General features: G+C 43.4%; 1 protein-coding gene across 3 annotated transcripts in view; it reads right to left on the minus strand.

Annotated features, from left to right (window-relative positions):
* HECW1 (HECT, C2 and WW domain containing E3 ubiquitin protein ligase 1) overlaps nt 1–17,248 on the minus strand; it is a 477,497-nt gene that overhangs the window by 248,516 nt on the left and 211,733 nt on the right. For all 3 annotated transcript variants that reach the window (XM_067745847.1, XM_067745845.1, XM_067745846.1), the window contains one exon: nt 6,673–6,997. In XM_067745847.1, coding sequence (XP_067601948.1) covers nt 6,673–6,997 — 325 coding nt within the window. The remainder of the gene's footprint in view (nt 1–6,672; nt 6,998–17,248) is intronic.

The following is a 17,248-nucleotide window of genomic DNA, read 5'->3' on the forward strand; positions in this document are numbered from 1 at the left end:
ATCTAATAAGCAGCTATTTATATTTATAGTATGGGCTAAAAATACGGCCCTCTTTGGCAAAGCTCCATGATACTGTGCAAAACCACTAGTAACCTGAAACATTAGCTTAGGCCAGTACTATTTAAATTTTTCGCATTACTCATTCTGTACAGAACATATAGAGATGTATTAAGTTTCTCAAAAAAAGACTGCATTTGCTAGATGATACTTTTTTCTTCCAGTATGAAGAATCCTACCTCCTGCTCCACAGTTTACAATAGAGAAAAGATCTTTGCAAAATTTTGAGTCACAAAGTTCTAGTGAAGCTTGCAGAAACAAGCACATCTAAGAAACCAGGAGTATTTATCTTGCTTTGTCTTCAAAATGAAAACTAGAGCTGTGCTTCCTACACTTTAATCTACAATAGAAGAGTATACAACAAAGACTATTGCTGTTGAGAACAGAATGGGCAAGTGAGCACAGAAGCAATTAAAGGAAGAGTTGATCCACTACCTAAGCCCAACAGAAAAAATACAACATTGCTTCCATTTCGCAGAGGAACTTGTGCCTTCTGATAACCAATCTCAGAAGAATCTCCAAGGATTCTCCCACTATCTCTAGACTATGGATTTACCAAATAGCAGGCCAGGAGGTCTGGGGACAATCTACTTGCCTTTCAAAGGCAAGTACAAAGCCAAGGATGTAGAATCTCTATTCTCTTGTACTAGGAAGGGAATCTAAGGATAAATGGCAGGGGAGGTCCTACATATCAGTGCCACTCTGTTTTCTGTTGCTTTTCCCTCAGATTGTTTATTTGAACACAAGTATTCTCACTGGTTGTGCCATAATTAGGAAGCACAGCTTCAGCTCTTCTATATTCTAATAGAGTGCCTGATGTACAAGAAAATCTTCAGTTCTTCAAGAATTGATGTCCATAAGGAAGCATTCTGGGAGTTTCTGTGTGAAGGTATCTAGCCAGAGAGAAAATTTTAGCTTTCATCCTAAATCATTACATTTTAAGGCTCAGCCTATTAAATGCTTCTTAAGGGCAAGGGTTGGGTTTCTATTCTATAACTTCCCATAACTCCTAATGTGTGGTTTTCCACAGTGGGACACCTGACAGGCAAATATTGGGAAATAAGAAAGTGTTTCTTGCTCATGAAAGTATAGGAAATGCTGGGTTACACCAAGTAAAGTGTGCTGCTTACCCCAAGCTTCTCAAACCTTTAATATATATTGTGAGTCTCTAAAGTGGGGCATTGTAGGCAGATTTTTCCATCCTTATTTAACCATAGAACTATTTCCCCATGGAGTGATAACTCAAATCCACTGAAACTAATGTGTAGGATATGAGTGCTATTCATGTGGCTATTATATTCATGCCTTCATCCATCATTGCACTATCCTACTATAGTGTATGAGTTTTGGTGAAAAATGGATTAGGAAGCCAGAGATCTGATTGAGAAACACTTCTAGAAAAAAAGTTCAAAAATATACAAGAAAGACTAAGGGATATTGAGGATAAAAGGAAAAGTGTCCATATCTGGAAAATCAAAGTCCTGGAAGACCAAAGGAATATGAAACTACACTGGATGAACTACCAGTCTGTTGGAAAAAGAGATATTGATGAGATTAAAAAAATAAATGGGGGTGAATATGGTGGTCTAGACAGGGCTTCTCAACCTTGGCACTGTTGATATATTGGGCTGGATAACTGTTATCTTTGTTGTGGTGGAGCTGTCCTGTGCATTATAGGCTGTTTGGTGGCATCTCTGGCTTCTACCTTGCAGATGCCAGAAACACCTCCTACAATGTGACATCCAAAAATGTCTTCAGATATTACCAAATGTCCACTGGGAGGCAAAATTACCCTTGATTGAGACCCACTGGACTATGATTAAAAGCAGTCCATAAGAACAATAAAAAATGTATAACTTTGAAATCAACAGATCTAATGGAAAGCAGAAAAGAAGAATCAAAGAAACAAAAAGAAAACACAGTAAATAAAGAATCTAAAGAAAGATGGCAAAAATAAGTCCTAATAGAACAGTAAGTATAATAAATATAAATGTGCTATTCTAGCCAATTAAAAGTCAGAGACACCCAGATCAGAATAAAAAAGCACACACAAAGAGCTACACTTAAAAAAAGATAAAGGTTGAAAATAAAGAAAAGACAGATCAAGTAAATATGAAGCAGAAGAAAACAGAGAGACTAGCAGCCTTAAATAGTTAAAAAAAAACAAAACAACATTCAAGGCAAAGAATAGCACAAGGGGCACTGGCAGATCTATAATAATAACTTGTAAGAAACTGTAGAGGAAAAAGATGTAAATATCATGAACATTCATGCACTTAGTAATCAGCATCAAATCTGCAAAGTATAAAACTTACAGAAGCAAAGGTAGAAATAGATGAACCAATTAAAACAAAATTTTTGGCTAGTGATTTTGAGACACTCTCAAAAAATGGAAGAGACAGAAAATTAGAATATACAATTTATGTGATTGAACTGAAATACACACACACACATGAGAGAGAGGGAGAGAGAGAGAGGATCCTTGCTTTGTGAGTTACCCTATGAACTGAAACTTGTACATATCCGAATTGTGTCCTGTTTTGCATGGTTCTATGGGAACTGTTACCACTGTATATTTATATAACATAAAAATATTTATATATAAATATTATATACACGTATATTAAACCTTTGTATATATTGATATCTATGTATAAGATATCTATATCTCTCTCTATATAAGATATTCTCTATCTCTAGATAGGTGACAGATAGATAGATAGGTAGAGTGAACCTTATTCACAACAAAAATACACTTTATGATCATACATGGAATATTTATAAACATTGAACAGGGATAGGTCACAGAAGTCTCAAAAAATTAAAAAAATAATCAGTTTGATACAGACCATAATCTCTAACCTCACACAGATAAGGCAACCAAAAGGTATGGAAGAGAATATATGTCCTCAGGCACCAGTCTATGGAGATCCCTCAAAGATGCCATTTTAGGAAATTTTAAATCTTAATTTTGCTCTGAGTTATCATCTCTTGATTTGTTGAAATTTAAATGCATGAATGTACTCTAGCTTCATTATGATTTAAATTACTGAGCAAATTCTAGCATGGTATAGGGATAGCATGGTATAGCATGGTATAATAATGATATGATTTATTAAAATGCTAAATTTATCAGAAGGCTAGTTTTGTGAATTATGAGCATATTATGCCCACTTTACCTATTCAATTATATTTTCATAATTTTAATTGCATACTTACTTCATGTTTCAGCAGTTTTAATAAGGGCTCCTTCCAACAGAGTCAAAGGAATGGCTATTAAAAAAAATTGATCATCCTAAAGAGGGTTTTAAGATATTAAAATCTTTAAAATACTGGAACGTAAAATGAAGAGGTGAAAATACTTGAATAGATCTGCTCTAATTAATTTAGCATTCTTATGGTTAGAGGTCTTGTGTTCTTCAAGTTATGTATCCTAACCCAGTTATACAATACTGTTCCCTCAGTGTGCTGAATCTTTAACACTAAGTATAGGACTCACAAATAATTAGCTTTTACTTGTCAAAGTCAAGTAGGCATTACTGAATGAATAATTGCAAAACTATTTCCTAGGAATACTGATGACTAGCGAATCTGCCACGAAGTACTTGTTTTTGACCAAATCACAAGCTTCTGCCTGTTTACTGACAGTTAAGATCTCTTTCCAGGTCCCTGTGGGTTTGGTAAGAAGCTTTTGTCTATAACATACAACTGAAACAACTGAGCACACGTCTAAGGGCCATGGTTAGGCTGAATGAAGCCTGGGAATTAGGGTAATTTGCCATAATGCATCCAGAGACTAGAGCTACCTGACAAGTTAAATCAAGACGTATTTATTGATCAACAGGCAGTAAACGCACAGTATCTCGTCAATTCCATTCAATGATCCTGAGCAAGTTATGTCTCTATTTTGAAGATAAGGAGGCTGACGTTCTGATGACTACCTGGCTGAGGCCACACATCCAGCCAGTGGCAGAGTATGATTCTAAGCCAGGTCAAGCTGTCACTGAAACCCCAGGATCTTTCCCCTTTCTGTGTCACTAGGGGAGAGAAAACTTCATCACGCTCCTCCAGTTCAGGAACCACTCCATAAATGAGGGCAACCAAATGCAATCTCGCTGTGAAAGTAATGGTAATACTTTTATTGTCCCATTGCTGGGTTCCTGGCTGAAGACAGCACTGGTGACTCGGTGACAGTGTCAGTGAGCAGGGCCACACATCCCCTTCCAAATGCAGATATCTCACTCACTATGGCAGGAGAAAAGTCACGTTTGTCCGGAGAGCTCTGGAGGGCAGAGCTGAAAGCATCACAAACCTGGCCTCATGGGGACATTTAGGTTGCCCACTGATGTGGAATGGCCCATACGTGATATTGCACCCAAATGTGCCAAGATGTCCTCATGGTCATTGTGGGGTCTGCCGCCAGGGTAGGCAGCTGTGTGGCATTGGGAACCACTGACTTGGCATTTCCTCAATTGTAAAATGACAGATTAAATGAAATCACAGAGCTCTATGATTTGCTCTTTGGCAAGGCACGGCAAATCTGAAAGGTGAGTTACTAAGGACCCACCAATGATGAACTTTTAAGATTCACGGAGAATTCTGGATTTGGAAGTTGCTTTTGAAACGCTATTCTGCCGAAAGTGTTGGCATTTTGCATTAAATCACTTCACAGTTATATATGTGCAGCTACTGTGAGAAGAATAAACTGTCAAATTGAGATTCTCAGAGGATGAACCGTGTTTACTTCTGTCTCAGTCAAAATGTCATGTTAACACCAGATCTTGTTCATTCATGGAGCTTCCGGACACTTCATCCCGCCGACCATCCCTTCCTTCCTCAGACACCCTCTCTCTCGTCTTCTGTGACGTGGTCCCCTGATTCTCATCCTACCTCTCCATCACGCCCCCATCTCCTTTTTGAGTTCCTCTTCTGCCTCTCTCTCTAATAGGGACCTTCTGGTGCTTTCTTTCTACACCCAATCCACGAGTGAATTCGTCTACTCTCAGGGCCAATTATCCCAGATCTACACCGCAGCCTGGATCTAGGGCTGAGCTCCAGATCCATCCATCCCTTCCCCATGGATGAAGGTATCCACCTTTCCCCCTGCCACGCTCTACTCCAGCTGTTCCTTGACTTGAGAGATGCATGCCACTGACACCACTGCAGGAAGGTACAGCTGTGAAGAGCTGCTTCAAAACTAGATCTGGGGCCAAAAATCTAATTGCCTAAGGCGCTGAACAAGTAACCATCAGCATTAAAGTAGGGATAGGTGGCAAGGAGTCAAAAGGGGGAAGTTAATGCTTGACTCTAGCCCACTAGAGCCACAGGAATTATGGGATCAGTCAGCCAAACGGAGAGCTTTTGCACAAGAAGCTAGAAAGGTGGATTTCAGCGAGAAACCTCTACTTTTTGAAATACTGACAACGAACCAAATTTAAAACAATATGGACTAAACAGAATGTGCTTGGTGGTCTGTCCTTTTGCAGGTTCTGTTTGAGATTCATGGTACTCAAACACTGATTCCAGAACTATTTTTAAAGCCAAGTAAATTTTACCTGTTTGGAAGTCCAATTTAGTTGAGTAACCACTATTTGTGTAACAATTTCAAAAATTATGTTTTTCCATCTTTACAGTAGTGTGTGTATTGCAAATACACTAACCAAACTGATCGCAAAACCTTCAAAAGACCCAAAAAAATTTCCCTGACAGCTAGTTAGTCAGACAAGAGCCCCCGAATTTTATCATAAAGATGATCCGGGTTGTAAAATACTCATAACAATCCTTTGGTGTCTTTGATAGTCCATGATGCTAAATCTGGCATTGTGTGTCTGAATGTGCAAATGTTTCGTTGTGCAGACTGAATGCAGAAGGCCTGGCCTCTGTTGAACTTGAACCGTCCCCTCACCCCACCAACAATTACAACCCTCACCTGTGGATTTACCAGCGTGAATGTGTCCATTTTCACCACATCTGATTCCACCATGGAAAATAGGTGAAATCCATTTTCATGTCAATTTCTCTTCATAATTTCAAATTTGTGAGATTTATTTTCTCCAGTCACTCTCCTTTCAGCCAGCACAGCTATTCCTTAGCCTGTGGTGTGCCTGCTCTCGCTGGCTGTATCATCCATTATGTTTTTGGAATACAAAGCAGTAAGAATCTTGAAAGAGCAGGTGAAAAGAGGTCTACGATCATGTTGAAAACTTAAGTGAAATGACCCCACATACATGTGCATACCTTGGGTGCGAATACGGTGTTGGATATTGACACATGGATTTGAAAACAAGCTTCTCATATTAACTTACTCATAAGCAGAAGAGCTTCTATAGTTGCAAACGGTAATGACATTTGTGTTCAGCCACACCTCGCCCTGCTATCTCATGATTCTTTTCCATTGAATAGAGCTGGCAGGTGAAGCCTCATGTGCGGCCCTCTGTGTGTTAATGTGGTGTACGACACATTTGATGGTGAATGGTGCGTTTTCATGAAATGATCGAGTTTGCTGAAATAGTAAGGCATCCGTTAAAGTGAATTATGAATTAATGTATTTGTTGGATACCCAAACCACACTGCTAAGACCATTATTTCCGTGGCACTAAGTGCTGTTCTACTCACCGATGAGGTACATGCCAATCCAGTCCCCAGCGTCCACTTCCTCCTTTATGTCCCAGTGGATCACCAGGTCCTGCGAGTGCCCTATGTTGTAGTAGGAGCTGCTGACCATGAGTGTGGAGCGGCTGTCTGAGGTGACCAGGTCGGTGTCGCTGGTGGAGCGGGGGATGGTGACAGCGCCATGGGGGCCGGTCCTAATGGCCATGCTGTGGAACTGGCCCGGGTTGTAGCTGTGGCGGAGGGGCTCCTTGCACCGGCGTCGGTTCTGGGAGTTTCTGGATGGAGATGCCATGGCGGCCAGGCCTAAGAACCTGTTCTGGTACAGATTCTGTCGGGGTAAACAGACAGTCAGCAGGGGCGGGAGATGCCGGCTACACCGTCAGTCACTGTTTTCACAGGGAAGGGAGGATGGGCTGGGGGAAGCCAGCTGGGACAGAGCAGCCCTTTCAGGAAGATTTGAAATAGACATAGAGCATCTTCCTCGGGGCCAATGCTGTAGCTGTGGTTCATGCCGGGAAGGCAAGAACTAAATGCACACTCACCAAGGGGCCGTGCGTTTGCGCTCTGCTGGGGTCCCAGCCTCCTCTAGCCTGCTTAGCACCAGAAGGCCAGGAAAGTCTGCAGAATGGCCCTGGAGGTGTGACTGCCCCCAAACGAAGTGTCATCTCTTGAGTTCTCCAGCATAAATTCAACTGGATCCAATTTTACCCTTCTTTAGGGTAAATGATGGTTATTAGCATTGCACATTTTAGTGATCCCTGCAGCATTCAAGACCCTACACACAGCTCAGAATTAGAGGCGGCCCCTGCTGGGTGAGGCAGTCACTTTTTCTCCATTTACAGCTTTTTCACTCTATAGAATGTCTCTGGACCACCTGAAATTCCTATAAGGATCTCAGATATCCCAGTAATATTCAGACCGTTTTCACTAAAACCCAATCTCAGAGGACCATGTCTCCCTCTGAGCCAATGTTATTGTAGAAAACATTGCTTCTGTGGAGAAAAAAAAATGCATGTTTTTTATCATTTACCACATGGAGCACTTAAAACTAGCTGAGCTGATGCAGAGCAATGACCCGGTTGTTCTGGAGGCAGAGAGCTTTGAAAACATGGGGAAAGGGGCATCCTATGGAATTAGAACAAGGGATTCTTTTTTTTTTTTTTTTTTGCGGTACACGGGCCTCTCATTGTTGTGGCCTCTCCCGTTGCGGAGCACAGGCTCCGGATGCACAGGCTCAGCGGCCATGGCTCACGGGCCCAGCCGCTCCACGGCATGTGGGACCTTCCCGGACCGGGGCACGAACCCGTGTCCCCTGCATCGGCAGGCGGACTCTCAACCACTGCGCCACCAGGGAAGTCCTAGAACAAGGGATTCTTTTGTGAAACAAGCAAGGGTGATTTTGACTTCATCAAAGTATACTACAATTGGGATTTAAATGTACAATTTGGGGGCTCCTGGCTATAAAAGTACAAGCTGTTGTACAAAAATAAAACTTTTGTTTTCAAGAAGAGAAGATTAAGGCCTTAAAATGTGCTGAATCATGCAGTTTAGGTCCCAGAGACTGTAACTTATTATACACATCAATCAAATGCAAGTTATTGACTTTTTGTTTACCAGCCACAAGGACCAGACCCCAGCACCAGTCTACTCTTCAGATTATATAAGTCTATTTAGCAGTAATTTAGGCCTATACTTGTTCCATCTTCCAAGACCAGGGCATTTGTAAAGAGTCTGTTAACCTGATTAAGCACAGCGTTGGTATTTGGAGTCTTGGGCCTTAATGGCCATATGGTGGGCCTATTCATTCATTATCTGAGTCTTTTGTTAGGAATTTTTCTAGCCCCACTGGTGGTTACCATGGAATTACTATTGGTGGAAAAGCCAGACTTCAGAAAGCATCTCATCACACTATTGGTACCATATGTCCTATGTTTTAAGCAAAAAAAAAAAAAAAAATGCTAGTCACTGCAACAGTATGAAAATAGATGGACCACAGTGTTTCCTGGAAACCAGTCCACCTCTCAGGAAGACAGGCACAGCCTTGAGCCCAGGAAACATGGACAGTCCAGCCACCTGACAGGCACCCTGCCTTTTCAGGGCAGCTCCAAGAGGATCCCAGTAACCTCATCATCCTCCAGGGTGCTTTGTTCAGAGACCTTTGTAAAACCTCCAAAACAAGGAGGGCTGTTGCTAGAGCATAACCTTTCTTCGGTTCACGTGTACTTTATGTGCACTAGTAGTAACTTACAGTATTATCATGGAGATTAAAAATGACTAGTTGGGGTTAAATGAGATAATCAAGTATATCTTATGAGTTAGACCAAACTATGGGCAAATCTGGAGCAGCACCTCCCAGTTTCCAAGCTGTGTATCCCTGGACAACTTACTTGATCTCTCTAGTTCTCTATTTCCTCATCCGTAAAGGGGCTGCTATCAGAATTTAATGAGATAATGCAAGCCAAGCTCTTACTATAGTAAGTGCTCAATAAATAAATAAAATAAAAATAATAATAATAAATAATAATATTATTATTATTAAAAATAATAATAATAAAAATCTACTAAAATATTCAATACTACTGAAACAGAGGTCCCGGGCAGTCAGCCAGGCTCCCGCAATGGCCAAGGGTCCCCTCATGTTGTCCCCAGAGACTCACACTTGAAGTCATTCAACAGCAAACCTACAAATCATTCGTAGTCATGACCCTCCAGGTTTCCTCTTACAAAACTGAAGTTGCAAACATTGAACAGGCTGGCATGTTTGGAAAGGTGTCCTATCTACCAATTTTTTGATAAATCTTCCTTTTGCTTTTTGGGGAAATAAACCTCCTTTTATTTGTCAGGTTACTACCTGAGTGGGATATTTCTGCATTCATGTTGAGGCTGAGAGATTTTTATCCATGTCGTGTCAGTCAGGGCCTCAAAAAAGACTACAGAGTGCTTTTCTTTTGTTGAAGACACTTCTGCTGTGGTATTATTATTAGAATTCCGTGGAAACCAGACACTGTCAAATTACACCAGTGAACACTGTCTACATGGTGGGAACAAAAGCACAGAAGGAAACATGAGTCAGGGAAGACATTTGTCAATAATTTACTAGACTGGAATAATGATATTTGCCTGGTATTGGAAGGGCAGCCTCAACGCTGCTCCCCTCACCCCACCCCAGCTTTGCCCACATCCTCCCCACTCATACTTGCAGGCAGGATTTATATTCTGCTTTGAGGTTATGCTCCAGCACCAGCCCTGCTATAACCTCTCCTTACATCCTTTCCCATTCCCAAGAGAGTGGGGCTTTGTGCTCCATTATCCCACAGGAATCCCATTGCCCTGCAAGGATTCTCATTGCATTATTGCTAGTTGACCTGTCTGTGTTCTGCCCTAAACCATGAAGACCCTGAGGCCAGTGTTTCCTGCTGGAACGGCAGGACATCTGGCACACACAGAGAAAAGCGCTAAAAACTTTAATTCATAGAATTTATTTTATTCAATTATGTCCCTTCTTGTTCCAGAAAGGGCTTAAGATGACTAATACAAATAGATAAGATACAGAACGACGTGATAAGTTAGTAGTAGATGGTGCAGAGGTGAAAAAATAGACAAAAAGTTACCTAGGAAGAAGGCTAACGTCAAACTTTAAGCTGTCATGTCCTAAACAGGTGTTACTGTCAAAGGCTCACAATAGCTGCTTCTGGAATGCAGCAGGCGGATAGTTGGTCCCCAATGCGTGGTTCCTTTGTGGCCATGTTTCCCCCAGGTCTTCACACGTGTTTAGTTTACACTATAGACTCATCCGGCTGGAAGAAGCAATTTAATCATTCTCCCTTCACATCTGAACTGTGGAAGATAGATGAGCATCTGTCCTGTTTTTAAATAGCCCTGGACAAAAGACCACTCTCTTCCTAGACAGTGATTCCAATGTTTTACAACCTCACAATTCTTCCTCATCTCTCAGGCAAATCCTGTCTGACAGAGATCTCCCTTCTTTCTCCAGGCTCTCCCACTTGACGGATGGTGAGGAAGTTAACTGGATCACTAAAGTTTTCCCAGTGTTTCCTCCATCCCATCAAGTAATTCAAATATCTTTTATCTTCTCTTACATTGGTGATAGGTAATAGACATGGATAAGAAAACCACAAGAATATTGGTAACAGTTTCAGTAACATTATAATTTTCTAATTATTGGTTGTAATCAAGGTCACCTAGTTATGGGCTATGCTGGGCATAGATTTTAATTGACCCTTGAAAAAGTAGGTCCAGTGAGTGAGCCAACGTGTGAGCCGCTGGAAACAATCTGATCACACTGTGTTCTGCTCAGTAGGAAGTGAGATTCCATGTACTGGTTTGTTTCCTATTTGTCTCCGAGGATCCAACAATGATGTTTTGTTTACTTGTTTTGCTTTCTGATTTAAATAACTTGTAATTGTGGAGATGTTTTGAATTAAGTGATATGTTCTTTGATTATTTTTTAAATCTTGGAATAGGCCTGTGTGTTTAATCTGTTTAGTATGCATTATAGTATATTAGCAAAGACAAAACCTTCCAGAAGGAGACAGAATCTTAAAAGCAAAAAAACCCATCACTTCTAGGGAAGGAACAGTTGCTATGTATATCCCTTTTTTTTTTTTTTGTTAATTTGAGGAACAACATAGGGTGACAAAAGATTCAGCTATGTCAATTTCTAACTGACAGAGTCATTAATAGCTTTTCTGTTTTGGAATATAAAGCTGTGAGTGAGTGCTGTCTCAGAAATGAAAAGAAAGTGGACAAAAGGCATATCTAGAAGACAGAAAGTGATTCTTAAAAATTGCCTCTACACTCAGGAATCAAAAACTGTGAGTGGAAAACATAGGCCCTGAAGGAAACGTCATTAAAGTATACAAGACGAGGTTATAGAAACCGGCATTATTTAGCTGGAGAAAGAGCATAAGAGTTATTTGAGTTCATGGACAGATTGTATTTTGAGCAAGCAGCTGCCTGAAGCTTTCTTATCCTACACTCAGATCTTGTTATGCCAACAGGGGGGTAATGGAACTTAAAGGAATTATATAACGTGTCTCTTTCTACAGTGGATTTGAGAAAATTTACAACAAAAGAAATGGACAAGGAAATAGAGAAATATAAACCAGACAAAAATCGGGAAGTAGCAATAAGAAAGAGGGTAATAATATTAGCAGCATTTACTCTATGTAAGGAACTTGGTACGTTATCTCATTAAAACCCTATCAATGATCACTCTCCCCATGTTGGTGAGAAACCCAGCTCAGATGGTTCATAAACATTCCCAAGGTCACGCCTCTTGCAGCAGGAGGTAGGGATTTGGGCCATTCTGTGTGATTATAAGTGGGCACTTGGACCACTCGTAAGCACTCTCTCCAAATTAAAACACGGGAAGATGAAGTTGCAGTAATTGAGACTCAGATTCTCCTCTGAGATTCTTGGCAGCCAAAAAGATAAAGGAAAATGTAATTCTCGCGATCAGAATATCGGAATTTTTTTCTCCCTCCAAGTTCTCAATAACATGCTTCATTTTTAACTTTACGTAGGGGACACTACATGATGTGGTGAACAACATCTTAAAAGAATATCTTTTTCTAAAATCACAAATGTAGCGGCTGATTGCTTGGACAATCTTTGACAAAAGCTGAGGTCATAATACAAAGAGAGTTTAGCAGGGGCTGAACGAATGGGTTCAGATACTGTTGCCTCTGATCACATTCAAAAGTCCCCATGGCTTATTGCACCGCGGAAGCCCCAGACCTTCTGCTCTCATCTCTGTTCTCAATTCTGAATCTCCCTCTCTGGCCTTGATGCTTATAAAATAAATTTTCACATATTGAGGTGCGGGGAGGTCATTCTGGCTTGTACACGAGTTAACTTGAATTTTACCCCAGCTAGAACAGCCTGTTTGTGGCCTAGCAAACATACATTGTACATCTGCTTTAATTATTAAGGAAAAAGGCACATTGACCAGAAGTAAGGAATGTCCATGTTAAGAATCAGGATTGAATGCCTCCCTTCCTGGGTGCCAATGCTGGTCCTCCTTCCATGATAAGACTCCCTTTTCAGGGGCCAAGTCCTTACTGATGCGCTGTGTACGTGCCGATCTGTTTTCCTGGAAACCTTGAAGGAATGTATCCCTGACTTGTTTGGTGTTCTTTGTTCTAACAAGACATAAAACCGTGCTGAAAACCATCTCCGGAGAAGTTCCTCAGAGTTGTCTGAGAGGCTGTCTTTTGGGATATAGTCCTCAGTCTGGCTCATATAAAACTCTTCTCTATTCCTACTAGAGATTGTTTATTGATTATTTTCATTGACAGTGCAAGTAAACCAGAGCCTGATGGACATGTTCTCTCTGCAACTGTCTTGTTAACCTACTTCTCATCAGTGCTCCTCCACTAAGACGCAGGCGCCAGGACAGCACGGTCCCTGCCTAGTTCCTTTAGCATTTCCAGCTAAAGTAGTGCAGGGCAAGGATGCAGTGAATGTTCAGTGAGTGAATGAATGAGTGGGCGTGTGTGGGATGCAGGCTGGAGTGTACCCGCCTCCTCTGTCTTGGGGTCACCATGTGACGCTCTGTTCCCTGACCTCAGGAACCCATCTCAGTGCCTTTTTTGTCTCAAGCACATGACTTTGGTGCCCAGAATTCCCCGAGTTACCGGTTCCCGAATGACACGGGTCAGAAAGGAGAGGTGAGGGCAAGATGAAATACCGCCCCTGGTCGATCCCCTTCTCCACCTCACATCCTGAGATCTGAGTCCCATGAGTACATTCCTATCTCTGCTGTTGTGAGTGAGACTGTGGGACAGAGGTGGGCGTGAGGGGCTGAGGTGACCCTGACCCCACCCGACGGCTGTGTACGTCTCAGAAGGAGAGTGGGAGGCAGCTAGGATAGCATCATCTCTGTCCAACTCTTCAGCTCCTGGGCACCCGTCCCTGACACTGTGCCTCCAAACTGCTTTTAGCCTCAAAGCCATGTGTTGAAAGCTCTGTCTTTTATGCTGGCCATTGTGCACAAGAGTATCGCGGAGTTACATAAACTAAATTGTGTGGGCTCCCTTTCTTTGAAGGAGAAACAGAATCCCACACATTGCCGGCTGAAAGGGAACGTTAGGCAGAGAAAAATTTAATAAGCAAAGCAAGGCAAGCCAGGGCATATCTGCCTAGGAAGTCAGGATTTACAAGACATGGGACTTGTTAAAATGACAGTCAACACGTTATTTTAGGAACACATAGAGCCTGCTCACTGAGGACGAAGTCCCGCAATACGCCTATTAGAGTTGCTCAACCCCACCCCACTTCCCTTGGGCCCCACTTACGGGGAGGAAAGTCTTTGTTTGTGGGTCAGGTGCCTTCTCTCTGCTCACACCTAAGAGCACCTAAGAGGGGTGAGTGGGAGGCCCTGCCACGCTTTGCTGGGTGTGTGCCTTTCACTGCTGTGGTCAAGTCTGGAATTTCTTGGTGAAACTCTGGGCCACTCTGGAGGTTTATGCTTGGAGGTGTTCAAGAACCAAGTTGTCAAAATCTGGGCAGTTTGTAGAGCCGGAACCGTGGGCAGGGGCTGGAGGTGAGGGGAGATAGGAAGGCGGGAGGTAGGGGGGACTTCCCATGTTTTTTAGGAGAAAGCCCCCATCCCTAGCACCTCCTTCTGTTCTACGTTGAAAGGAAAGGTCCTTGAAAGTGGTATTCCTGTGTGTGTGTGTGTGTGCGTGTGCGTGTGTGTGTGTGTGTGTGTGTGTGTGTGTGTGTGTGTGAGACAGACAGATGACAGAGAATGAATGGGCACGCCCAGATATGAAAAAGGTCCTGTCTTTCCCTTTTCAATGTTAAAGAGGTCTGTTTCCTCCTCAAGAGTGTCTCATCCTGATGGATGTTGGTAAAGTTCCTTCCTTCCCTATCGACACTTGCAGGAGAAAAGGAAATACTTTCATCTCTCAGAACCACAGTGATGGTCAGGCCAGGTCAGGGCACCCAAGCTCTCAGGGATCCTGCTGACCGCTAGGGAGGCCCCTGGTGGGAGCGCAGGGGAGCAGAATGTCTGCGCGTCACCAGTGTCCTCCTCCTGGCGTCCAGCACTGGGCAGCCATGAGGAACATCCCGACCCCCAGAAGCTCCGCTCCCGGAACTCAGCAGGGTGCCAGGACACTGGGGTGACGGTGTCTCTCCCATACCCAGGGCGCCTGCTTGGTGACAGTCCTGTCTCCCAAACCCAACCCAAAAAGCGGTCATGCGGACTCCCAGAGTGAGTCGTGGGAGGTCCTGCCCAGCCCTGCTCCTGCCCGCTAGAAGCAGAGGCCCCCAGAAAGGCAGCATCAGCACCGACCACAGCAAGTGAGCAGCAGAGTCTCGAGGGAACCCGAGGCCCATGGCCTGCCTCCCTCAGCAGGGACATCGGGCTTCTGGAGAACATGAGGCACCGTGTGTTTCCCTCCTATTTTCATGATTCTGATCAGATTTGCCAGCTAATTGGTAATGCGGCCAGGCAATGAATACAGCTGTAAGAAGGACATTTCAGGAGGACTTCAAATGAGGGGCTAAGTTTGCATACATATTGGACTTAATACTGAAAAGTAAGTGATTATCTGTTGTGGAGGTTCGGGGTGTCATATAGATGCTTTCTTTTAAATTCTTCCGCCCCCTGGAAGGTTGGACCCAGCATAGTTGGGTGGATTTTTCAGTAAACTCTTGGCTTTCTTCTCCCTTCCTTTATCCCGTTCAACGAGCAAACGTTTATTGAGTCATTAGTATGTACTAGACGCTGTGCTCAGTATTGAGTATGGAGGAGAGATGAATTAAACAGTGTTCCTCTCCTCAAAGAGTTCTGTGCAGGAGGCGCACATCTAGGCAGTCCACCATGACACAATGACCAGGGCAGTGACGGGAGCGGCGGCAAGGTCCTGCGTGGGAGGGAGACAGATGCTGGCAAGGACTTCCCAGGTGGCGGAACAGCGAAGCAGTATTTGGAAGGAGCGGTAGGAAGGTCGCCAGCTGGGCAAGGGCAGAGGGAGAGCCAATCCAAGCAGAAGGAACTCGGTGTGTAAAGGCACAGTTTTACAGAAAAGCATGGTGTGCCCCTGGATTGAGCAGAGCTTCTCCCAGCTGCCTGCCAGAGAATCAGGCAGCACAGCTGCAAGAGTGGGAGGCGGGTCTCCCGCATCACACAAGAAAAAGGACCTCCTCCCTTGGAGGATGGGAAGCCACAGGAGAGAGTTGATCTGGGAAACACAACAATTTGCTCACCTTAGAAGCATCACCCTGCAGCAATAAGGAGGAGAGCAAGAAGCCTGCTGTGTCTGGGGGAGCTTGTGCTAAAGCAACTCTGAAAGTCAAGTCCATGTGGAGGGAGAAGCTGCACCAGTCAGAGGGTCCCTTAAGTCTAAACCCTCAGTGCCATCTGCAACGTAGCCACTAAGTCTCATTGTGAGAGGAGGAGAAGTAAAGGAACAACGTACATCCTGGGTCCTTGAAAGGGTGTGTAAATGAAGGGCAATGTGAAGGCACAGTCATGGAGACCTCGGAGGTGCCACACATGGCCTGTTTCTACTGGGATCTCACCACCGTTGCAGTCATCCTGGAGTACGGCAGTGTCATGTGCCGTGCGGCGCGTTCTAAGACAAATGGTACTTGTGCCTAATTTCACTGTCAGAAAACTTTGCATCGTTTAGTAGCACGTGCTCTAGAATGCTCTGCTTCTCAGAACTAACTGGGAGAAGCACCTTTCAGGATTTTTGCACTCTTCATTTGCAAAGCTTGCCCAACACATCAATACAGAGTGAATTAGACCAACTTTCTGGAACACATTATATTTGTAACCTTATCTTGCCATAGAATTCAGTACAAAGGCTATCCTTCCTGGTTATATAGCAAAGTAATGTTACCAGTGGTGACCAGGGCCAATTAATATGTATGTTAAGTTAAACACACATGAATACTTACAATGTGAGCTGTACCACACTGGGGATGAGGCTTTGGGCTAGCGTCTATCGAGTGCTAAGAGATGCATAAGCAATCATTTCAGTACAGGGTGACAAACCAACAAGTTTGGGAAGACACAAAGGATAGGGAGAGAACTACTCATTTTGTCTGATGAGGAAGGAAATTAAGACTTTAGGGAGAAGCGGAGAAGGTATATTTTAGGCAGAAGGAATATATGCAAAGGCATGAGAGTTCTAAAGCCCATCCACGCGTGTTCAGGGGACAGGAAGAAGACCAGTGTGTCGGGGGCAGGATGCTTGGGGCAGGAGCAGTGGGAGGGATGAGGCTGGAGTAGAGACAAGACTGATCTAAAGGCCCTGTATGCCAAAGTAAGGAGACGGGCGTTTCTTCTGGGGAGAGTGAGCCCTTCCGACGATAGGAGAAGATGTAGTAGCGGGCTCACCGACATTGTGCTTTCACAAATGCTGTGAAAATGCTACTGAACGACTTTCTTCAGGAGCAACTTGGTAGAAGTTTCTGCCAAGCTACTAGGGGCAGCTACTGGGAGGATAGATGGATACTGCACAGCTGTCACCGCAGGAGTATGGGAGGTTGTCAGCACTTCCTTTTTCAGATCGCCTATCAGGACAAAGGAAGGCACCAT

This window comes from Pseudorca crassidens, chromosome 8 (assembly GCF_039906515.1).
Source record: "Pseudorca crassidens isolate mPseCra1 chromosome 8, mPseCra1.hap1, whole genome shotgun sequence".
NCBI classification, from domain to species: Eukaryota; Metazoa; Chordata; class Mammalia; order Artiodactyla; family Delphinidae; genus Pseudorca; species Pseudorca crassidens.